Source organism: Oncorhynchus mykiss, chromosome 8 (genome assembly GCF_013265735.2).
Source record: "Oncorhynchus mykiss isolate Arlee chromosome 8, USDA_OmykA_1.1, whole genome shotgun sequence".
NCBI lineage: Eukaryota > Metazoa > Chordata > Actinopteri > Salmoniformes > Salmonidae > Oncorhynchus > Oncorhynchus mykiss.
In genome coordinates, this window is record NC_048572.1 from 39,199,817 (window position 1) to 39,225,035 (window position 25,219).

The window sequence follows — 25,219 nt, forward strand, 5'->3', positions numbered from 1 at the left end:
CTAACAATCCTCCAAACAGGCTTCAGCGCCATACCACACATCTTCCGTGGTCTGCTACTGCTTTTAAATGCTAGTAAAACTAAGTGCATGCTCTTCAATCAATTGCTGCCCACACCCTCCCGACCGACTAGCATCACTACTCTGGATGGTTCTGACCTAGAAAATGTGGACAACTACAAATACCTAGGTGTCTGGTTAGACTGTAAACTCTCCTTCCAGACTCATTAAGCATCTCCAATCCAAAATTAAATCTAGAATCGGCTTCCTATTTTGCAACAAAGCCTCCTTCTCTCATGCCGCCAAACATACCCTTGTAAAACTGACTATCTTACCGATCCGAAGCCCCACATACTACCCACCACTGCAACCTCTATGCTCTCGTTGGCTGGTCCTCACTACATATCCGTCGCCAAACCCACTGGCTCCAGGTAATCTTTAAGTTATTGCTAGGTAAAGCACCGCTTTGACTCAGCTCACTGGTTACCATAGCAACACCCACCCGCAGCACGTGCTCCATCAGGTATATTGCACTGGTCATCCCCAAAACCAACACTTACTTTGGCCGCCTTTCTTTCCAGTTCTCTGCTGCCAGTGACTGGAACAAATTGCAAAAATCTCTGAAGCTGGAGTCCTATCTCCCTCTCTAACTTTAAGCATCAGCTGTCAGAGCAGTTTACCGATCACTGTACCTGTACACAGCCAATCTGTAAATAGCACACCCGACTACCTCATCCCCATATTATTACTTACCCTCTTGCTCTTTTGCACCCCAGTATCTCTACTTGCACATCTTCATCTGCACATATATCACTCCAGTATTAATGCTAAATTGTAATTATTTTCACCTCTATGGCCTATTTATTGCCTACCTCCCGACTCTTCTACATTTGCACACACTGTACATAGATTTTTCTATTTTTATTTTCTTTTGTGTTATTGACTGTACGTTTGTTTATGTGTAACTCTGTGTTGTTTTTTTTGTCACACTGCTTTGCTTTATCTTGGCCAGGTCGCAGTTGTAAATGAGAACTTGTTCTCAACTGGCCTACCTGGTTAAATAAAGGTAAAATAAATTAAAAAAATAAAAATAAAAGTGAAATAATCTGTAAACAATTGTTGGAAAAATTACTTGTGTCATGCACAAAGTAGATGTCCTAACCGACTTTCCAAAACTATAGTTTATTAACAAGACATTTGTGGAGTGGTTGAAAAACGAGTTTTAATAATGACTCCAACCTAAGTGTATGTAAACTTCCGACTTCAACTGTACCTGGTACAAATGTTGTTCCACTTTGATTAATTGACACCCTGCTTCCTGTCCCTCACTTCCTGCTTCTTGTGGTCTCCTAGGCGATCCACTCGGTTGCCTGGCATCATGAGGGCAAGCAGTTCATCTGTAGTCACTCAGACGGAACGCTCACCATATGGAACATTAAGGGCCAGGGCAAGCCATTTCAGACGATCACCCCACACGGTAAGGTTGGACACACACACACACACATACACATTCACACCATGCTATCACTTTTCACCCCCAATTTAATTTCAATTTGCAACCTGTCTTCATAACTTTTCTCCGGTTTTCAACCAGTGATCAAGGGTTTAATTTACTCCCTGGTTAAATGTTTCCTCCGCTTAGATGTCTGTCCCTACACACACACACACACACACACACACACACTGATACACATACACACACATACACAAACATATCCAAATACACACACGCACATAGCCTTCACGCACACGCACATAGCCTTCACGCACACACGCACATAGCCTTCACGCGCACACACACACGCGCGCGCACACACACACGCGCACACACACACACACACACACACACACACACACACACACACACACACACACACACACACACACACACACACACACACACACACACACACACACACACACACACACACACACACACACACACACACACACACACACACACACACACACACACACACACACTGTTTGGCTGTCTTCTGTTTTTACCCTGGATTAACCAGTCTGCTCTATTAGAGATATGCCTTTAGTCTATATACCTCCCTTCACTCTCTTCCCCTCTCTATCCTCACCCTTGTACCTCTCCTCACCTCTCAAAGCAGTTTCACAGCATAAGAAATAAACCGAGACAGAGAGAAATCATAGAGAGAGGTAAAAGAGAGAAAAACAAGAGAAAAGGAGCGAGAGAAAGCAATGGAAACCTCTTTGAAGCCCTTTTTGAAAGTGCAGTTTCTTTGTTGTTGTGTATGGTGTAATGGGGAAAGGATTCCATTGGAACTGCTTTTAATTAGTTCTTTCTTCCACTGCTGCATGCATAATCACTTGAGTTTTTAATGAACAATTATGAAAACGTGTGTGTCAGGTTTATGTGAAATTAAAAAAGTATTCCTTTAAGTCATTTCATTCAGGCTAGGTAACAACTGTAAATCATTCAAATAAATGATGATGAAATTCTTCCTCGATAGCGGAGACTTATTTGACTAACTCTTAGGTTTACTTCATTTGGTCTTTGTGCACATAGATTTGTGTATAAATTCTAGCTATCTCTCTTTCCCTTTCTCTGATGGATAGACCTGAGTCTGGCGCACACGCAGCCTTGCACTGGGTATTACTGCAGCATCCGGGACAAAGGGTGGAAGAAGAGGGAAGAGAGAGAGAGTGGATCGGAAAGTAGAGGAGCGAGAGCAAGGGAAAAGAGGAGAGAGGGAAAGAAGCACAGAGCAGGAGGGGAATAAAGAAGGGAAGTGACAAGCTAAAGTGGTCTGTCCGTGTTCTATTTCAGGAAAACAGCCCAAGGATGGAAAGAAGCCAGAGCCTTGCAAACCCATCCTCAAAGTGGAGTACAAGACCACTAGACTGGGGTAATAATACACACAGACACACACACGCACACACACACACAGACACGCACGCACGCACACACACAGACGCACGCGCACACACACACACACACACACACACACACACACACACACAGAGACACGCACGCACACACACACACACACACACAGACGCACGCACTCGCACACACACACACACACACACACACACACACACACACACACACACACACACACACACACACACACTCACACACACACACACACACACACACACACACACACACACACACAGGCCTACCATGCTAGAAGAGGTGAATGAATAGGTGAATGAATATGGCATAGCCTTCCATGTGGACTTGTTTCCTTATGTTCATGTGTCTCCTGTGTGTGTGTCTATGTGTGCGTGTGTGTGTGGTTTATTTGTGTTATACAGAGACCCATTTATGATCCTGTCCGGAGGTCTGTCTTATGACACGGTGGGTCGGCGGCCATGTCTGACGGTGATGCATGGGAAGAGTACAGCCGTGCTGGAAATGGATTACCCCATCGTAGACTTCCTCACGCTCTGTGAGACGCCATACCCTAACGGTCAGTCATCCTGTGCAAGCGCACGTGTGTGTGTGTGTGTGTGTGTGTGTGTGTGTGTGTGTGTGTGTGTGTGCGTGCGTGCGTGCGTGCGTGCGTGCGTGCGTGCGTGCGTGCGTGCGTGCGTGCGTGCGTGCGTGCGTGTGTTTGTATGCTTGCTATATCATTATCTACAAATATCCCAGTATGCCTCAGTGTGTTTATGAGTGTGTGTTTGTGTGCTTGCTATATCATTATCTACAAATATCCCAGTATGCCTCAGTGTGTTTATGAGTGTGTGTGTGTGTTTGTATGCTTGCTATATCATTATCTACAAATGTCCCAGTATGCCTCAGTGTGTTTATGAGTGTGTGTGTGTGTGTTTGTATGCTTGCTATATCATTATCTACAAATATCCCAGTATGCCTCAGTGTGGAATCAATTTAATTAGCAACTACACTGACAACGTTGTTGTTGTGTTTCCAGTTGGACTAATAATACAATACGTTGTGTCCTCGCCTTTCTCAACGTTGACATTTGACCTTTCTGTTGAATTTTCCATTTGTGCTCCAAACGAAGAGTGACTATGTATATGTGTGTGTGTGTCTGTTGATCCTGTGATGAATATGAAATATCCTAGGGGAGGGTTATGCTCTGCATTCAATATACAGTACAATGAATGTTATGTTTGTATTTTCTCCCTGGTTCACAATAGCTGTGTGACCTTTTTGCGTTATTACATCAATGCCCTGTCCTTGGTGAGATGACATCCCTTGGGAAAGGGTTTTCATTGATGGTGATGATTTTGGATGTTCTGTTCTCAAGATCATTATGTAGTGACAGAGGTGTTGACTTTGTTGTCTTGTTTTGGTTTTGTTTGCTAATAAAGATGTGTGTGTTTAATTGGTACCCTTTGAGTGGAGGTGGGGATAGACCTTATTCAAGCGAATGGAGTTTTACACCTTGTGCCGAAGTGTCTGGTTGTCTGGGTCAGAGAGGAGCTGTTATTTTTACCTGCTCTATAGCTCCAGGTAGCCTCTGATTAAGGCTTGAGAAATTAATTAGGTTAAGGTTGGATGGAGGTTTCAGCCTCCTTTTTGAAATGCACTTTTTGTAAATCGGTTAGCCCCAGATTAAGGGGTGGTAGAGAAGTTTCAGCCGTCAGCCAAAGTGTCCTTCAAGGGGGGAAAGCAGTGTGTTGGGTGCAGGTAGCCTAGCGGTTAAGAGCGTTGGGCCAGTAACCCTGGGATAACTAGGTCATCTGCCGATGTGCCCTTGAGCAAGGAACTTGTAGGTCGCGTTGGATAATAGCGATAAATATTTACTACAGTGGAAATAGCTACTACGTTGTCTCTCACAACAAACTATAATTTATGAATTGGTTTGATGTTATAATTTCTATTATGGTTTGATGCTTGTTGTTTTGGGTTGATGGAAAAGACTGATGTTCCAGTCAGTTGCTGGTTCAAATGGTACAGTCGGCTAATCGTGGATTTTAGGATGCTGCTTGACCAAGGTTGTACATACTGTATCCAGACGACAGACGATGAAACGTGTGTCAATGACGTTTAAAGGAATAACTTCATCCTTGGGTTAAATCATACTATATGAAAGCAAGTCACAAAACCATTCAATCTCTGTCATGACATAATCCTCCCGAGGCAGTTTACTGTCGTTATGCATGTGTGAATGGGTGTAAAGAGGATGTGATTGTATCTTAACCCCTGCAAATCGTGTGGATGTAGCTCGTTCAAAAAGTGTGTGTACATTAGCTTGAAGTGTGTCTGTCGTATTTGGCGATGGTGTGGGGGCTCGAGGAAATGGATTAGCAGTCGATCTGACGATGGTTACGTGATGATGACCATGGTGAACGACCTGATTTTGGGACTTTGATTTAATCTCGTTATAGCAACAATACTGGGCTGATTACTCCACTAGTGGCTCAATCTGCTGTTACTGTTAAGAGACAGGGAGGAGGAGATGACTATGGAAGGGAACAAATTAAAATATGGAAATTAGGCTTTTTGTGTGGTCATATGGAAAGATCAGCGACAGATCAATGACAGAGAGATATACAAACTACAGATATTGATGGGCAGGCAGACAGCACAGACAGCTGGACTTATATGGACTGACAGACATAGCGACAGACACAGCGACAGACACCAAAGAATGAGAAACACTTAGAGAATGTCTGAAACATTCAAACAGACAAAAGGAGATAGTGAGAGAAGGCAAGAGGGAGTTGGAGAGAGACAGAGCAGAGGGACATTGATTGTCAAGGTTGTGGCTGCCCTGGTTTACAATGTGTTTCTATGGGGACTCGCTGTACTGACCCGGAAGTGAAGACACTGAATACATGTTCAAGGCTTCCAGCTCACACACTGTTCCCCCTGCACACACACGCTCACGCATGCACCCACACACACATACGCACACACGCCCACACATAAACACACACTAACACACACACACACAAACACACACACACACATTGACCTCTTGCTGACTCAGACGCTAACAAAAGAACACTGCATTTTCATCCAACCACCTCCAATAACATACTGCTATTGTTGTGCGTTATGTACATTATAGGCATTTCAGGTCTGACATATTCTCTCATGTTCCTCAATTCAGTTAATCTTCATCCAAAGCTTTATTTAGCCAAATGGTGTTCCATAATCATGTAAACATCTAAACTCATCGTAAGTATGCTACTATATATCCCTATGGTACCAAGCCCCAAGCTAATTTTGTCAACTTCTTGAAGAGGAGAAGATCTCCAGTGAATATACACTACCTACAGTGCATTGTGATGATGAAAGACCTCCATCTTTAATTGTGTTGTTTTGTTTTCTGTGCAGATTTTCAGGAACCTTATGCTGTGGTGGTCCTTCTAGAAAAGGATTTAGTGGTGATCGACCTTGCACAAAATGGGTACGTCTGAACACATGTTAACAGACGGAACATGCTGCCAACATAAAGGATGTACTTGTAGATACTGTATTATTCAGACGTCCTGAATGTTCCTCTTCATTTAAAATACAACAGTTATTACTGCCTACATACTGTTATAACTATGTCACAAACAGGAAGTATACTTGTTCGATGCTGTACTTTCATTAATTTCCATTCTGTTGCGTGCGTCTCTTACAGTTTCTATGATTTGTACATGGCCTAGCATCATAGGGACTAAAACTGTGAGCTAAATGTAACTCTGTCCTGAAAAAAACTATTGGGTCAACATTTCCCCTCTCCCAGTTACCCCATATTCGAGAACCCCTATCCACTGACCATCCACGAGTCTCCTGTGACCTGTTGTGAGTACTATGCTGACTGCCCTGTGGACCTCATACCCGCACTTTACTCTGTTGGCTCCAGACAGAAGCGACAGGGCTACAGCAAAAAGGTACGGGACACACATCTCTATACTACACCCTCTCGGCTACAGGGCACAGGGCCGGCCCTAAGCAATAGGTGGGGTCCCCCACCTAACGGGTTAAACATTTTAGTTGTCCCCCTCTTGACAAAGGAGATTTAAAAATAAAAATACATTTAATTTCTTGCAATTCTACACATTTTTGCCATGAGGCGTAGAAAAAATGCTGTGGTTTTAAATCACATTTTTGTCCATTCTACACATTTTGCCATGGGGCGGAGATGTATTTTTTGCAGTTTTAAAATTAATTTAATGCAATTCTACTCATTGTGCCATGGGGCGGACAGAACATTTTTCAGTTTTAAAGCTAATTTCCTACAGTTCTACAAATGTTGTCATTGGGTGGAGAGAAAATGTGCAGTTTTAAAGCAAATTTTCTGCAATTCTACACATTTTGCGATGACTTTTGCTCATTATGATAGCTGAGTGCGAGTGACTAACACAATCAATGGGAGCCCCCGGAGGTCAGGGCCCCTTGGCACAAAGGGCCTGGTCAGTAATTCCGCCATGATTATTACAGGGTGTAGGTAGCTGGCTAGACTAACTTACCAATCAGTGACTGACATTACAAGAGGAATAATGCTGAAACATTTACACTATCTAACTCTCCTCAGTAAATTGAGACCCCTGCTGAGTTCCTCATTTAAAAAAGAATAATTGGGTTGTGGACCCCCTAAGCAGCCGGTGGCCTTAAGTGCCAGTTTATGTCGCTTATGCCCAGGGCCGGCCTTGACTGGGCCCTACCTAATGTTCAGTACTGTGTTATGTGCTATACCATCATGTCCCATCATTGTTTACGTTGAAAGTTATACAGTATATAATCTATCCCATTATATTCTACATTCCAATCCTATCTCTACATTCCAATCCTATCTCCAATCCTATCTCTTTTCAAATGTATGGATTTATCCGTTCATTTATCCTACATTTTTTCTAATCCTATCTTTATTCTACCCTCTATCCTACAGTATCTCTGTTCTGCCACTTTTTATGTCATTGTATTCGTGTTATATTCTCCCCCGCTGTTGGAAATGTCACCATGTCCTGACCCTCTCCTCCCTCCATCCCCTTCTCTCCTTCCCTGTTTCTTTCTGCTGTTTGTTAAGGGGTAGCGGTGGGAAGTGTTCTTACTGAAAGATCAATGTTGAGTCATACCACGGACCTTTGTATGTGCTACTGCATTTAAAACAACGTATAAAACACATTCAAACTCTCTCAGACACATACACACACGCACACACACACACACACACTCACACACAAGGACCTAAGCATTACTCATCCCTTTCCTCGACTGTGTCTGTCACCGTGGTAAAGGTTCCTTCTCCCTCTATCTCTCAGACAAAATGACATCCCATCAGCCCAGGCTGTAGCTAAGAGAAGGCATTTGTCTCCCTCCTTTTGCTTCCCTCCTGTCTCATTCCAATGTTCTCATAATGTTTTATATAGTTTGTGTAGGAAAGCTAGATTGGATCTGAAATTATCTTCTCACTGATTCCTTATACAGTACCAGTCAAAAGTTTGGACAGATCTACTCATTCCAGGGTTTTTCTTTATTTGTACTATTTTCTACATTGTAGAATAATAGTGAAGACATCAAAACTACAAAAAAAACACATATGGAATCATTTAGTAACCAAAAAGTGTTATAAATATATTTATATTTGAGATTCTTCAAAGTAGCCACCCTTTGCCTTGATGACAGCTTTGCACACTCTTGGCATTCTCTCAACCAGCTTCATGAGGTTGTCACCTGGAATGCATTTCAATTAACAGGTGTGCCTTGTTAAAAGATAATTTGAATAATTTATTTCCTTCATGCGTTTGAGCCAATCAGTTCTGTTCTGACAAGGTAGGGGTGGTATACAGAAGATAACCCTATTTGGTAAAAGACCAAGTCCATATTATGGCAAGAACAGCTCAAATGAGCAAAGAGAAACGACAGTCCATCATTATTTTAAGACATGAAGGTCAGTCAATGCGGAACATTTCAAAACGTTTTCGTCAAGTGCAGTCGCAAAAACCATCAAGTGCTATGATGAAACTGGCTCTCATGAGGACCGCAACAGGAAAGGAAAACCCAGAGTTACCTCTGCTGCAGAGGATAAGTTCATTAAAGTTAACTGCACCTCAGATTGTAGCCCAATTAAATGCTTTACTGAGTTCAAGTAACAGACACACCTCAACATCAACTGTTCAGGCCTTCATGGTGAATCTGGCCTTCATGGTCAAATTGCTGCAAAGAAACCACTACTAAAGGACACCAATAATAGGAAGACACTTTCTTGGGCCAAGAAACACGAGCAATGGACATTAGACTGGTGGAAATCTGTCCTTTAGTCTGATGAGTCCAAATTTGAGATTTTTGGTTCCAACTGCCATGTCTTTGTGAGACCCAGAGTAGGTGAACGAATGATCTCCGCATGTGTGGTTCCCACTGTGAGGCATGGAGGAGGTGTGATGGTGTGGGGGTGCTTTGCTGGTGACACTGTCAGTGATTTATTTAGAATTCAAGGCACACTTAACCAGCATGGCTACCACAACATTCTGCAGCGATACGCCATCCCATCTGGTTTGCGCTTAGTGGGACTATTATTTGTTTTTCAACAGGACAATGACCCAACACACATCAAAGCTGTGTAAGGGCTATTTGACAGAGAAGGAAAGTGATGGAGTGCTGCATCAGATGACCTGGCCTCTACAATCACCCGACCTCAACCCCATTGAGATTGTTTGGGATGAGTTTGACCGCAGAGTGAAGGAAAAACATTCAGCATATGTGGGAACTCCTTCAAGACTGTTGGAAAATCATTCCAGGTGAAGCTGGTTGATAGAATGCGAAGAGACTGCAAAGCTGTCATCAAGGCAAAGGGTGTCTACTTTGAGGAATCTAAAATATATTTTTATTTGTTAAACACTTTTTACTTTACTACATGATTCCATATGTGTTATTTCATAGTTTTGATGTCTTCACTACTATTCTACAACGTTGAAAATAATACAAACAAAGAAAAACCCTTGAATGATTAGGTGTGTCCAAACTTTTGACTGGTCCTGTACATACAGTATGTTTCAATCTCAATAATGACCATTTCTTGTGTTGTCTTGTTTGTTGTATTGTGTTTTGCAGGAATGGCCCATAAGTGGTGGTAACTGGGGCCTTGGCACACAGAGCTACCCTGAGATCATCATCACTGGGTAGGAGACCAACTCTATTTAACCATATTACCTTTTCCAATCCTGCCTAGCAGTCATGATGGGGGAAAAACTCAGAGACAGGGAGAAGAAGCCTTTTATACTCTTAGAAAAAAGGAATCCAAAACGGTTCTTCGGTTGTCCCCATACCAGAACCCTTTTTGGTTCCAGGTAGAACCCTTTTTGGCTCCAGGAAGAACACTTTTGGGGTTCCATGTAGAACCCTCTGTGGACAGGCTTCTGTATGGAATCAAAAGGGTTCTACCTGGAACCAAAAGGGGTTATTCAAAGGGTTCTCCTATGGGGACAGCCAAATAACCCTTTAAGGTTCTAGATAGCACCCCCCCCCCCCCCCCCCATGGGAGTGTAGAATACTTGAACTTTGCAAAGTGACAGTGAGGCATGGGCTTGGAAAAAGGGGTCCCTTTACACTCCTCCGCCTCGCTCTCTCTCTCTTCTCATCCCCAGACACCCCTGTGTTAGTATTCTCCCCACGTCTCACTCTGAGGCAAAGCTCCAGCATAGCAAAGTACACTCTTAGAAAAAAAAGGCGCTATCCAGAACCAAAAAAGGGTTCTCGGGCTGCTCCCAAAGAAGAACCCTTTGGTTCCAGGTAGAACCCTTTTGAGTTCCATGTAGAACCCTTTCCACAGAGGATTCTATATGGAACCCAAAAGAGTTCTACCAGGAACCAAAAATGGATTCCAAGAATATCTCTCTCTGTCTCCAGCTCTCTGTTCAGCTGAAATGGGAAAAATAAAAAATAAACATATAAAGAGAGATTGGAGAACGGGTGACACCAAGTGCCAGTGACAGTGTTATGGTCTCTCCTCTCGATGTATTCTTCTGTAGAGCTGAATCTAGAATATAATCAGAGGTGAAGCCAAGCTGAATCATTAGAACTGTGGGTGTGTGTGCAGGAAGCTGAAGTCGTAATGATTCCCTCTCTCTTTCTCTGCCCACTCTCCTTTCTTCGCCCTTTTCCTCTCTTTTCCTTTGCAATTCACAGGCATGCTGATGGGACTGTGAAGTTTTGGGATGCTTCTGCAAGTAAGTGCCTTTACATGGACTTCCTTACATATAATATCTTGGCTTAGATGGCCTTAAAGTGTGATTAACCAGAAGTCAACAAGGAGTCAACATGTTGCACAGTTTCCCAACTCTGTACTGTCTACTAATGTCCCTGGTGCGTAACTGAGCTCTCTCCTGTTTTTTCCCCCCAGTAATGCTCCAGGTACTATACAAGCTGAAGACGGCCAAGGTGTTTGAGAAGAGCAGGAATAATAAGGAGGAAAAGCAGAACACAGAGATTGTGGATGAGGACCCGTTTGCCATCCAGATCATGGCCTGGTGTCCTGAGAGCAGGATGCTGTGTGTGGCCGGGGTGTCTGCCAACCTCATCATATACCGCTTCAGCAAGCAGGAGATCACCACCGAGGTCGTACAGGTGGGTCAGTGTGTGTGTGTTCACCATTTCTCTGTGCTTACCATGTTTAATTGTTGGATAGTGTAAACTGAGAAACATACCCATTTATTATTTATGCTTAAAGCCTGTATGTAGCCTGTATGCCAGTATGTATGCCATGACAACAGACACACAGTGTAGTGGTAAATATAGCCACCCGTAGACAGCTAGATTCTCCCTTCTCTCATTAGTGGCTAAGTGATGTTTCTTGTGTCCTGAAGGCTGTTCCTACAGACAGTGTGTTTACCCCTTCACTCCTGCGGCCTCCCAATGCCCCATTAGATGATTCTCCAGCCAGTAAGAACACAATGTGGCTGCCATGACAACACACACACACACGGTTAACAACCTAACCAGTGGATCATTATTTTGCGGCAGCTGTGAGAAGTGAATTGACGTGAGTTGTTGGAATGCAGATAATGATATGATGCTAATGCAGCCTTGTCAGTGTTACGTCAGGGGGTATGCGTCTGTCGGTCGGTCGGTCCGTCGGTCGGTCAGGGGGTATGCGTTTGGTCGGTCGGTCTGTCTGTCTGTCTGTCTGTCTGTCTGTCTGTCTGTCTGTCTGTCTGTCTGAGATCAAGTATGTGACCTGTGGAGAGATTGAGAGCAGAGTTTAAACAGCAGTGAATCTTACAATTAGGAGAATCTAATCACAGGGCAATCTTTACCCCCAACCCCAGATACAGAGAGAGGAAGGGAGAAAGAGAGGTAGAGAGAAAAGAGGGCACAGATCAGCATCACATACACATTCCAATACTGCTAATTAGACTCCCATCATGCACCAGCGCACCCATGCCCCCACGCCCTGGTGATTGGTTGTGTGTGTGTGGGGTTGGGGGGAGTGGCGGTGCAGTCCAGTAGCCTGAAGGAGGACCTAGAAGAAACCCTGGGATATCTTCACTTCAGAGCACCTCCTTGACCCTGCAATCACCCCAACAAAAACACACTCACACACACACACACCAGAAGGCAAAGCCACTCACCAGGTTGACATGCTGCGACTATTTGTAGGTGTCCTTATAGATGAAGAGTCCTTCTCTCTTTGAAGAGACACTGTTAGCTTTCACTGATTCAAGTGGTGGGAAAGAAACTGCTCAGAAGGCACTTTAGTCATATTGAAATAAAGGCTGCTTAACTTTCAGAATTGAGTTTCTGGAATGTGTGTTTACCCCAGCTTTTGGAGGTGCGTTTGCAGTACGAGGTGAATGACATGGAGTCCCCTCCAGAGGGGGGAGGAGGGGGTGACCGTGACCTGCCCACCCCCGGAGCAGCCTCACCCAGCCCCCAGACCACCGGACCCCCGACACACCCCTCCACCAGCAGCAACTCCTCTGACGGGGTCCGAGACAACGTGCCCTGCCTTAAGTATGCACCCTGCACCACCACCGGATCACATACAGTACTTACCATACACACACATTCCCTCTCTGCAACAAAGTGGGCATTTGGGATACACCACTTAGCTACCCACCCATAGGCTATCCAACTGGGTGGGGAGCTACCCCCCCCTCTTCCTCTCTCTTTCTTTCTCTCCCTCTCCATCTGTAGGGTGCGTAGTACCCCTCTAAAGCAGTCTCCAGGGTACCAGGTAGATTTGGTGGTGCAGCTGGTGTGGGTGAGTGGAGAGCCCCCCCAACAGATCACAAGCTTGGCCCTCAACTCCTCCTACGGCCTGTAAGTATAAGTCAGTGTATCTATATGAGATTTACTGTGCACCCTAATGAAACAACCCAATATGGCAGTTAAATCTGGAGCTGTGTGCAAACCAACCAAGGATACTGTAAAAGTAAGATACGTTTTAAGGAGTGGTCGATATCTCAACATGAGTAACAAGTCCTCAATTCAAAGAGTCAAAATGTGGTTTTGAGCCCTGTTTTTTTGGCCCGTTTGATATGATTTTCCTAGTACAGCCAAGCTGGAATGGAATCAAGCCGTGTCAACACAATTTATGTCTGCTGGGAAATTCAGACGGAGACTTCTGCTGCTTTGCTTTCTGGTAGAACTAGCTACATCTCACCTGAACCCCAGTTTCATGTATATTTTCATCATATCTCCCTCTCTCATCTTCTCCTTCTCTCCTCTCCCCCTTCTCTCTCTATCCCCCCCCCCCCCTCCACTTCCTCTCTCCAACAGGATTGTGTTTGGGAACAGTAATGGTCTGGCGGTGGTGGACTACCTCCAGAAGACAGTGCTGTTGAACCTGGGGACCGTGGAGCTGTATGGGTCTAACGATCCCTACCAGAGACAGCCTCGCTCTCCACGCAAGACACGCCAGCCTTCCGGAGGTAATGGTAAAGACTGTTACCCGGTCACTGATTTACCACCAAGCAGATAGCTCTATGTAGGCTTGTACTATATATGGACATTCAGTACAGTCTTTTGTAGTCTAGTACTAGATATGGTTTATGTAATCTTAATTAAACTACTACTTATAGGTATGTACAGTGCCTTGCGAAAGTATTCGGCCCCCTTGAACTTTGCGACCTTTTGCCACATTTCAGGCTTCAAACATAAAGATATAAAACTGTATTTTTTTGTGAAGAATCAACAACAAGTGGGACACAATCATGAAGTGGAACGACATTTATTGGATATTTCAAACTTTTTTAACAAATCAAAAACTGAAAAATTGGGCGTGCAAAATTATTCAGCCCCTTTACTTTCAGTGCAGAAAACTCTCTCCAGAAGTTCAGTGAGGATCTCTGAATGATCCAATGTTGACCTAAATGACTAATGATGATACATACAAACCACCTGTGTGTAATCAAGTCTCCGTATAAATGCACCTGCACTGTGATAGTCTCAGAGGTCCGTCAAAAGCGCAGAGAGCATCATGAAGAACAAGGAACACACCAGGCAGGTACGAGATACTGTTGTGAAGAAGTTTAAAGCCGGATTTGGATACAAAAAGATTTCCCAAGCTTTAAACATCCCAAGGAGCACTGTGCAAGTGATAATATTGAAATGGAAGGAGTATCAGACCACTGCAAATCTACCAATACCTGGCCGTCCCTCTAAACTTTCAGCTCATACAAGGAGAAGACTGATCAGAGATGCAGCCAAGAGGCCCATGATCACTCTGGATGAACTGCAGAGATCTACAGCTGAGGTGGGAGACTCTGTCCATAGGACAACAATCAGTCGTATATTGCACAAATCTGGCCTTTATGGAAGAGTGGCAAGAAGAAAGCAATTTCTTAAAGATATCCATAAAAAGTGTCGTTTAAAGTTTGCCACAAGCCACCTGGGAGACACACCAAACATGTGGAAGAAGGTGCTCTGGTCAGATGAAACCAAAATTGAACTTTTTGGCAACAATGCAAAACGTTATGTTTGGCGTAAAAGCAACACAGCTCATCACCCTGAACACACCATGCCCACTGTCAAACATGGTGGTGGCAGCATCATGGTTTGGGCCTGCTTTTCTTCAGCAGGGACAGGGAAGATGGTTAAAATTGATGGGAAGATGAATGGAGCCAAATACAGGACCATACTGGAAGAAAAGACCTGAGACTGGGACGGAGATTTGTCTTCCAACAAGACAATGATCCAAAACAAAAGCAAAATCTACAATGGAATGGTTCAAAAATAAACATATCCAGGTGTTAGAATGGCCAAGTCAAAGTCCAGACCTGAATCCAATCGAGAATCTGTGGAAAGAACTGAAAATTGCTGTTCACAAATGCTCTCCATCCAACCTCACTGAGCTCGAGCTGTTTTGCAAGGAGGAATGGGGAAAAAATTCAGTCTCTCGATGTGCAAAACTGATAGAGACATACCCCAAGCGACTTACAGCTGTAATCACAGCAAAAGGTGGCGCCACAAAGTATTAACTTAAGGGGGCTGAATAATTTTGCACGCCCAATTTTTCCGTTTTTGATTTGTTAAAAAAGTTTGAAATATCCAATAAATATCGTTCCACTTCATGATTGTGTCCCACTTGTTGTTGATTCTTCACAAAAAAATACAGTTTTATATCTTTATGTTTGAAGCCTGAAATGTGGCAAAAGGTCGCAAAGTTCAAGGGGGCCGAATACTTTCGCAAGGCACTGTAGATATGGGCTGATGCAGTATTATACGATGTTATAAGGATGAGAGGTATATTTGGTAGATGTGCTTACAGACTGTTCAGACTGTATCACATGCACATGCAGGCAGTCAAGAAATAGCAATGGTGGTGGTGACGAGGTTGTGTGAGGTTCTCTGTCTCCTCTCCTCCGTCTCTGTATCTTTGCAAGTCCTTGAGAGGATTTTGAATGGTATCTAAATAGTTCTTTTGACGATTCAGTACATCTCTCTGTGGTGCCTGGCTGGCACACACACTCAGACACATAAACGCCTGTCTTCCTTTCCTACACACACCCTGTCAGTGCAGCACTGTGTTATTGACAGTCAGCAGCGTCACTGACTGCATTAGGACATACTGCCACCTTCTGTTCAGTGATTGTACTACAGTCTCCAGCATCACCAAATCAATGCCAATAACTGCTGTGGTGTAATGACTCTGTAACCTGCGTTGCTTAGCAATAGCTTGATGAGGAAATTAGAAGTGTGTGTGTGTGTGTGTGTGTGTGTGTGTGTGTGTGTGTGTGTGTGTGTGTGTGTGTGTGTGTGTGTGTGTGTGTGCAGCATCTGGTGTAATTGACTTTGGTTAGCGGTGGGCTGGCACCTGTCAGAGTGTGGGGTCTGAGCAGTAATGACGTCTCCAGCTGTGCCGTCTGTCCTACCCACAGGACTAGAGTCTGTCTGTCTGTCTGTCTGTCTGTCTGCCTGTCTGCCTGTCTGCCTGCCTGCCTGCCTAGAACTTCTGGCTCTATGTACAGGAAGGTTGGGGCAATGGCACAGCACAAGGGCAATGGCTTGGATAGCAGTCTGTTTCCTCTGGCAGGGAAAATGGCGCTATACTCAAATTAAACCTACATATCATGACATCCTTATCAAACAGAAAGGAGAAAAGGACAGAGTGCATGTAATCTGCAGTTTGATAATAATGATATCTAATGTCGTGCAATGTCTGTCTTTTCCGCTTGTAGGCCTGTGTGATATCAACGAGGGCTCTGCCTCGGAAGACCGCTGCAAGTCCCCCACTTCAGGTGAACTGTCTTTCAGCATGTTAGAGTTAGCATTACACTGGTACCCACATCAGTTACAACACCTACTGACTTTACCCACAACCCATTGTTTAGTAACAGGTGAGTTGTGGATAATAAGCATGATTCACTTGAAGACTGTATATTGACCTAACCTGAAAATGATGAATTCAGTGTAAACAACATTCAATTCAAAATCATGGGCATTAATATGGAGTTAGTCACCCCTTTGCTGCTATAACAGCCTCCACTCTTCTGCGAAGGCTTTCCACTAGATTTTAGAACGTTGCTGCTGGGACTTGCTTCCATTCAGCCACAAGAGTATTAGTGAGGTCGGGCACTGATGTTGGGCGATTAGGCCTGGCTCGCAGTCGCTGTTCCAATTAATCTAAAAAGTGTTCGATGGGGTTGAGGTCAGGGCTCTGTGCAGGCCAGTCAAGGACATTCTACTGCCAATGTTTGTCTGTGGAGATTACATTGATTTTAAATAGCTGTCAGCAACGTGTATGGCTGACATAGCCGAATCCACTAATTTTAAGGGGTGTCCACATACTTTTGTGTATATAGTGTATCTGCATGCAATTCTATTCGAATGCATCAGCGAGATTTGGTTGCTATTGGTAAATATGGTTTTCTCTTAGATATCACAACTTTGGATGTCAAACCTTTGGATGTTACAGTTCTCTGACTGTGAAAGTTTGATTTCAGGCAGACTTTTTTTACTTTTGTTACAGGTCTCAGTTGTGTACTGACACGTCATACTTTCAATAAAATAGAAAGTATGTATCAGATTGATTTTGGCAGTTGTTTTAGTATGTTTTATCAAAACCTAAACTGCGGAGAGGCCACTATGATTCTGAATTGCCTAGACAGTTAAAGACCATAAAACTCACTGAATTAGTGAGTACTCTGAAGTCAGTCCAAGATATAAACTCATATCCTATTTGGTAAGAATCAATATAATATAAGGAGGGTTCGTTTAGTTTATATGGACTTTATAGTCTTGGAAAACCTCAATAATCCCATTAAAATCAGATAAAAGGTTTTTCTAGGATCCTACGATTTGCCAAAATCTATTTTTTTTCTATCTAGGATATTGTCTGTCTTCCAGACCTGATATTTTGTTTGGACTTTTATAGGACCTGATGTTGTGGTTTTCTTTCCAGTGGGTTTTACTCATATAATGCTGTGGCATTTGCAGATCTGGATTTGATATGAAACTGAAAACTTCCATGTGAGTTCCAAGTGAGATCGGATCATGTAGCTAGGAGATGCCGATTCAATTATAGATTGTTGACAAACTAAATATTTATTTATTACCTAAAGTATATGGAACATGGTCATAAACAGGTCAACAACAAACAACACCTTTCACACAACGTAATCCAAACATCTGCCCGTTGTTAGATTTGCACAAACAAATAGTTACTGTCAAGACAAGGTGCCTCCTCGATGCCCTGCCCTCGACATCTATTCTCGGTTTGCTAAATTAGCATTTGAGGTGACGAGGCATGCTAATGAGAGAACAACCCAGTTCCATCTCATTACTGGGAGCTTGATATTAACACACAGACATTGAGGCTCAAACACAGAGCTGAGCTGCTTTTTAAAAGGTCACAGATTTTTTTTTTGAAGTGGTCCCAAGACTGAAATCCCACTGCAAGCTATGTTCCAGGTGTTCAGCCAACTACGCCAACCCCCAACGTCTGGTGTTGCTAGCTAGACACTGCCTCAGTTCACCTGCTATTTATGAGGATGGCATATCGGACATGCAGTCTTGACTTGCGCATATGTCTCTTCCTAATTGAGATTCTAGAGTCGTCGGGAGAGTCAACAAGGCTTTAAAGCTTTGTGCCGCTAAGAAAATAATTAGTCTGAGCAAAAATGTACACAATGTCAACAAATATTCTGCATGCACCCAAGTAGTGTTGAAACTGAAGATTGAGGTAAACTGCTACCAATTGGTTTACATGTTACAATGATAACAAGCAGAAAAACAGTCCTTCCACAAATGGACACATTTCGGGAAAAGTGATTGGTAGGCGGTATGGTAAAGTACCAGGATGTTTCTAACTGCACGTTTATCTACTTCCTCCCAAAAGTGTTGGCGTTAAACCATCAGCAATTCTACAATGGAAGTGGGGGTAGAGGAGGTAAGAGTGGCCAAAGACTTCAACCCTGGAGTAGTTTGGTCAGGGATAGTACACTGTATAAAATAAGGTGTCGGCCCCTGTTTTCTTCTAACAACCTGTCTCTGTCTCTGTTTCATAGTCACTTCAGTGGCACTGAATCACTGTTTGACTTAGAAAACACTCAAATAATATGCACACACCCACACTCTCATAACGGTATACCCTAGACCACCATTGCATGCTACATGTTTGTAGCACGATTGTCACATCGTGAAATGTGCCTGTGGCAAATGTCCTTATCAGCCTCAACGATTGTTCCACCTTCACCCCCGCTCCTGATTGGCTGTCTGTCTGTCTGTAGTTATGACATCACAGCAGTCTATTTGTATTCAATCTGTTCTGTCTGTCCGACACCGTTGACTTTGCAGCAAGGTTTATATTCACTACCATTCTCTAGGGAAAATATCAGTTTTAAGAAGTGCTGTCTTTGTTGACAATACAAATTCTGTGTGCAATTCTGTTTGCAAGGTGTCTGTAACATTAGTTAATAAGGAATAGAAATGGACTGTAATTTTGGAGGCTCCAAAAGTTAATGTAGTTCTGACTACTTAGCTAACTGTGCCTTGTAGGCCTCCCCAGAGATACACCTTCTCTGCTTGCACTGTATTGTCCTTCCACTGTCTTCTTCCATCCTGCTCACTTCCTGTTTCCTGTTACCTTCCTGTCCTCGATGCATGCTCCTGTGGTGAGGGGTTCTTAATGAATGTGTATCTTCTTACAATTCCTCTCTTCCAGGGCACTGTGTGTGCGACGTATGACAGCTTACTTCCTTGTTGTTATTTTGTCCGTTCCAGCATTCCTCTTTGATTCAACAGGGTTGTCTTCCTCTGATGCTCTAATGCTTCCTTCCTGTTTCATTCTAAAGCATTTTGCCTCCAATGAAGCACAATAAAGCAATGCCCAGCAATGTGTATGTATTGTAATGCTATAAGCACAACAACAGCTCAGTCCTATCTGCTAGTTCCCAACTCCTAGCTTCTAGCTAGCTTTGCATGGCCTGTCGTGTTAGCTTAGGTGTGTTTGTAAAGAGGGATGTTCTCTTTTTTCCAGCAAAGATGTCACGGAAATTAAGCTTGCCTACTGAGCTAAAGCCAGACTTGGGTAAGCCTTAACTCCGTGTTTACAATTTTGCTTTTCTAAATATTTTTTCTTTTCAAAAAACTGGACTCGCACTGTATCCTCAAGTCCAAATGGTCTCACGATATGAGCATCTCAAAGGAATAATATGAGTTCCATAGTTAGGCTACTATCCATGAATAGAACCTTATGTAGTTTTCTATAAGATGTTATTGTACATATATTGCACTAGGGTTGGCAAAGAGCCCCGTCGACTACTAAATTGATAGCATCCTATGGATTTCCTCAGAAATACAGTCAGACTAACTAACGATCATCATTTGGCAGTCTCTCTGCTACTTCTTGAGATAAACCTGGAGATAAGAGGTGGAGAGGACAGAAAGCAAATCATTATTTTTCTATCTTTTTTTTACCCCCTTTTTCTCCCCAATTTAAATCTTGTTTCATTGCTGCAACTCCCCAACTGGCTCGGGAGGCGAAGGTCGAGTCGTGCGTCCTCCGAAACATGACCTGTCAAACCGAGCTTCTTAACACCCGCTCGCCAGAAACCAGCCGCACCACTGTGTCGGAGGAAACACCGTTCACCTGACGACAGAGTTCAGCGTGCAGGCGCCCGGCCCACCACAAGGAGTTGCTAGAGCGTCCCCCCGGCCGAACCCTCCCCTAACCCGGACGTAGCTAGGCCAATTGTACGCCGCCCTATGGGACACCCGATCACGGCCGGGTGTGATACCACCCCGGGATCAAACCTGGGTCTGTAGTGGCGCTGCGATGCAGTGTCTTAGACCGCTGGGCTACTTGGGAAGCCCAGCAAAAGAAATTGTAGAGAACTTAACAAAAGTTCTACTACAACACATTTTGGTTGGATATTTTACCAACTGCTACGGTAAACTAACCAGCACACTGTTGCACAATAGAGCTTTCTGTGTATGTGTGTGTGTGTGTTCAGAAGCTTTCTCTTCCTATTTTCTGTTTCTCTATTTGTTTATTTTGTCATTAGTCTTTTCAAAAAGTTCAAATGTTTTCTTATAGGTGACCGACAGATGCAACTACAGAACAAAACATCCTTTAACTTTGTTTTATCTGCACAGTTTACCCAAAACAAGAAGCACAATTTCCTTCCTAGGATGCCCAAATGGCAGAAACCATTGAATGGGAAAGAGAGGGGAATTTGGTCAGCACCTTGAATGTGCCAAATCTGTCTGATGCAGGGATAATATAGTCTGGTAAATATTTTGAGAAGTGTTAACATATACAGTGCCTTACAAAAGTATCCATTCCCCTTGGCATTTTTCCTATTTTGTTGCATTACAACCTCTAATTTTTATTTGGATTTCATGTAATGGACATACACAAAATAGTCCAAATTGGTGAAGTGAAATGAAAAAAATTACTTGTTTCAAAAAAATGTAAAACGGAAAAGTGGTGCGTGCATATGTATTCACCCCCTTTGCTATGAAGCCCCTAAAATAGTTCTGGTGCAACCAATTACCTCCAGAAAAGCCCACCTGTGTGCAATCTAAGTGTAACATGATCTGTCACATGATTCAGTATACTGTATACAGTATACAGTATATATACACCTGTTCTGAAAGGTCCCAGAGTCTGTAACACCACTAAGCAAGGGGAACCACAATCCAAGTGGCACCATGAAAACTAAGGAGCTTTCCAAACAGGTCAGAAACAAAGTTGTAGAGAAGTACAGATCAGGGTTGGGTTATAAAAAAATATATAAATATTTGAACATCCCAAGGAGCACCGTTAAATCCATTATTAAAAAACGGAACGAATATGGCACCACAACAAACCTACCAAGAGCGGGCCGCCCACCAAAACTCATGGACCAGGCAAGGAGGCCATTAATCAGAGAGGCAACAAAGAGACTAAAGATAACCCTGAAGGAGCTGCAAAGCTCCACAGCGGAGATTGGACTATCTGTCCATACTAGAGTTCAACCGATTAATCGGAATGGCTGATTTAATTAGGGCCTATTTCAAGTTTTCATAACAATCGGTAATTGGTATTTTTGGACACCAATTGTGGATGATTAAAAAAAAAATGTTTTTAACAAGTCAGTTAAGAACAGATTCTTATTTTCTATAACGGCCTAGGAACGGAACTAGTCCAACGCTCTAACCACCTGCCTTACATTGCACTCCACGAGGAGCCTGCGTGGCAGGCTGACTACCTGTTACGCGAGGGCAGCAAGAAGCCAAGGTAAGTTGCTAGCTAGCATTAACTCATAAAAAACAATCAATCTTAACATAATCACTAGTTAACTACACATGGTTGATGATATTACTTGTTTAAGTGGCGTGTCCTGCGTTGCATATAATCGATGCGGTGCCTGTAAATGTCTCATCGAATCAAAGCCTACTTCGCCAAACGGGTGATGATTTAACAAGCGCATTTGTGAAAAAAGCACTGTCGTTGCACCAATGTGTACCTACCCATAAACATCAATGCCTTTCTTTAAAATCAATATACAAGTATATATTTTTAAACCTGCATATTTAGTTAATATTGCCTGCTAACATGAATTTGTTATAACTAGGGAGCAGTCAGGGTATATGCAGCAGTCAGGGTATATGCAGCAGTTTGGGCCACCTGGCTCGTTGTGAAGTCCATTTATTCCTAACAAAGACTGTAATTAATTTGCTAGAATTGTACATAATTATGACATAACATTGAAGGTTGTACAATGTAACAGCAATATTTAGACTTAGGAATGCCATCCGTTAGACAGAATAAACGCTTTGTTTTCGAAATGATAGTTTCCCGATTCGACCATATTAATGACCAAAGGCTCGTATTTCTGTGTGTTATTATGTTATAATTAAGTCTATGATTTGATATTTGATAGAGCAGTCTGACTGAGCGATGGTAGGCAGCAGCAGGCTCGTAAGCATTCATTCAAACAGCGCTTTCGTGCGTTTGCCAGCAGCTCTTCGCTCTGCTTCAAGCATTGAGCTGTTTATGACTACAAGCCTATCAACTCCCGAGATAGGCTGGTGTAACCGATGTGAAATGACTACCTAGTTAGCGGGGTGCATGCTAATAGCGTTTCAATCGGTGATGTCACTTGCTCTGAGATCTTGAAGTAGTTGTTCCCCTTGCTCTGCAAGGGCTGCCGCTTTTGTGGAGCGATGGGTAACGATGCTTCGAGGGTGGCTGTTGTCGATGTGTTCCTGGTTCGAGCCCAGGTAGGGGTGAGGAGAGGGACGGAAGCTATACTGTTACACTGGCAATATTATAGTGCCTATAAGAACATCCAATAGTCAAAGGTATATGAAATACAAATGGTATAGAGAGAAATAGTCCCATAATTCCTATAATAACTACAACCTAAAAATTCTTACCTGGGAATATTGAAGACTCGTGTTAATTATGGAGGTGGTCCCTGCACAGGGACAACTCAGCGGAATTTTCAGAGCGCCACCTATAGTACTTGAGTATAGTACTCGATAAATCTCAAACTTTCATAAAAATACACATGCAAGGTACTGAATTAAAGCTACACTCGTTGTGAATCTAGCCATCAAGTCAGATTTGTAAAATGCTTTTCGGCGAAAGCATGAGAAGCTATTATCTGATAGCATGCACCCCACAAAATACCAGCACGACACGTAAACAACAGATTTTGCGGTAGCCGGCGCTACCCAAAACGCAGAAATAAAATATAAAACATTCATTACATTGGACGACCTTCTTTGTTGGCACTCCTATATGTCCCATAAACATCACAATTGGGTCTTTTTCCCGATTAAATCCGTCATTGTATACCCAAAATGTAATTTGCTGAAGGCCAGTCTGATGCTGCAAAAAGCCCATTTACAAGACGCAACGTCACTTTTTAAAATTACAAAAGTCGCCTATAAACTTTTACAAATCACTTCAAACAACGTTTCTAAACCAACTTTAGGTATTAATAAACGTATTCGATAGCAGCAAGTCTGGAAATCATCGTCCATTTTTTCAGTTTCACAACATACTGTGGTGCGCCTCAAGAAAGGAGGGGCTTATTCGTGTTGTAACCAAGGATAAATAAATCAGAAAATGACAGCAATGGCGACATCGTGTGGCGACATCAAGCTGTAGGCGTTTACAGGGGGTCCTCATTTATTTTAGGTCGCCTTTAACAATACATTGAATGGCGGACGAATATTTTTTTGTTTGTTTTTGGTAAACAGTTTTACCAGGGATTTTTACTCCTAAACACGTTCTGTTATAGCCACAGACCCGATTTAACCAGTTTTAGAAACTTCAGAGTGTTTTCTATCCACACATACTTATCATTTGCATATACTATATTCCTGGCATGAGTAGCAGGACTTTGAAATGTTGCGCGATTTTTAACAAAACGCTGCGAAAATTCGCATCATCCATAACAGGTTTTAAAAAGAACCACCAGCTTTCATATGTTCTCTTGTTCTGAGGAAGGAAATGCAACGTTTGTTTTTTACATGGCACATATTGCACTTTTACTTTCTTCTCCAACACTTTGTTTTTGCATTATTTAAACCAAATTGATCATGTTTCATTATTTATTTGAGGCTAAATTGATTTTATTGATGTACTATATTAAGTTAAAATACATGTTAATTCAGTATTGTTGTAATTGTCATTATTACAAATACATTTTAAAAGATCGGCCGATTTAATCGGTATCTGCTTTTTTTGGTCCTCCAATAATCGGTATCGCCGTTGAAAAATCATTCAGTTGACCTCTAGTCCATAGGTTCACTTTAAAAGCCATACACTCCACAGAGCTGGGCTTTACGGAAGAGTGGCCAGAAAAATGCCTTTGCTTAAAGACAAAAATAAGCAAACATGTTTGGTGCTCGCCAAAAGGCATGTGGGAGACTAGCCAAACATATGGATGAAGATACGCTGGTCAGATGAGACAAAAATTTAGCTTTTTGGATATCAAGGACAACGCTATGTCTGGCACAAACACAACACCTCTCATCGCCCCGAGAATACAATCCCCACAGTGAAGCATGGTGGTGGCAGCATTATGCTGTGTGGATGTTTTTCAGTTTCGACTGGGAAACTGGTCAGAATTGAAGGAATGATGATGCTAAATAAACAGAAATTCTTCAGGGGAACCAGTCTTCCAGAGATTTGGGACTGGGAAGGAGCTTCACCTTCCAGCAGCATAGTGACCCTAAGCATACTGCTAATGCAACACTCGAATGGTTTAAGGGGAAACATTTAAATATCTTGGAATGGCTTAGTCAAAGCCCAGACCTCAATCCAAATGAGAATCTGTGGTATGACTTAAAGATTGCTTTTCACCAGTGGAACCCATCCAACTTCAAGGAGCTACAGCAGTT

General features: G+C 42.9%; 1 protein-coding gene across 2 annotated transcripts in view; it reads left to right on the forward strand.

Annotated features, from left to right (window-relative positions):
* The window catches only part of stxbp5a (syntaxin binding protein 5a (tomosyn)), a 165,014-nt gene that overhangs the window by 129,352 nt on the left and 10,443 nt on the right, over nt 1-25,219 (forward strand). Inside the window, exons 8-21 of one of the 2 annotated variants that reach the window (XM_036985455.1) lie at nt 1,351-1,474; nt 2,798-2,876; nt 3,292-3,446; nt 6,287-6,359; nt 6,684-6,831; nt 9,992-10,059; nt 11,066-11,106; nt 11,280-11,503; nt 12,699-12,889; nt 13,073-13,198; nt 13,658-13,809; nt 16,558-16,617; nt 18,717-18,767; nt 19,857-19,907. In XM_036985455.1, coding sequence (XP_036841350.1) covers nt 1,351-1,474; nt 2,798-2,876; nt 3,292-3,446; nt 6,287-6,359; nt 6,684-6,831; nt 9,992-10,059; nt 11,066-11,106; nt 11,280-11,503; nt 12,699-12,889; nt 13,073-13,198; nt 13,658-13,809; nt 16,558-16,617; nt 18,717-18,767; nt 19,857-19,907 — 1,543 coding nt within the window. The remainder of the gene's footprint in view (nt 1-1,350; nt 1,475-2,797; nt 2,877-3,291; nt 3,447-6,286; nt 6,360-6,683; nt 6,832-9,991; nt 10,060-11,065; nt 11,107-11,279; nt 11,504-12,698; nt 12,890-13,072; nt 13,199-13,657; nt 13,810-16,557; nt 16,618-18,716; nt 18,768-19,856; nt 19,908-25,219) is intronic. The other variant, XM_036985456.1, reaches the window with a different exon arrangement.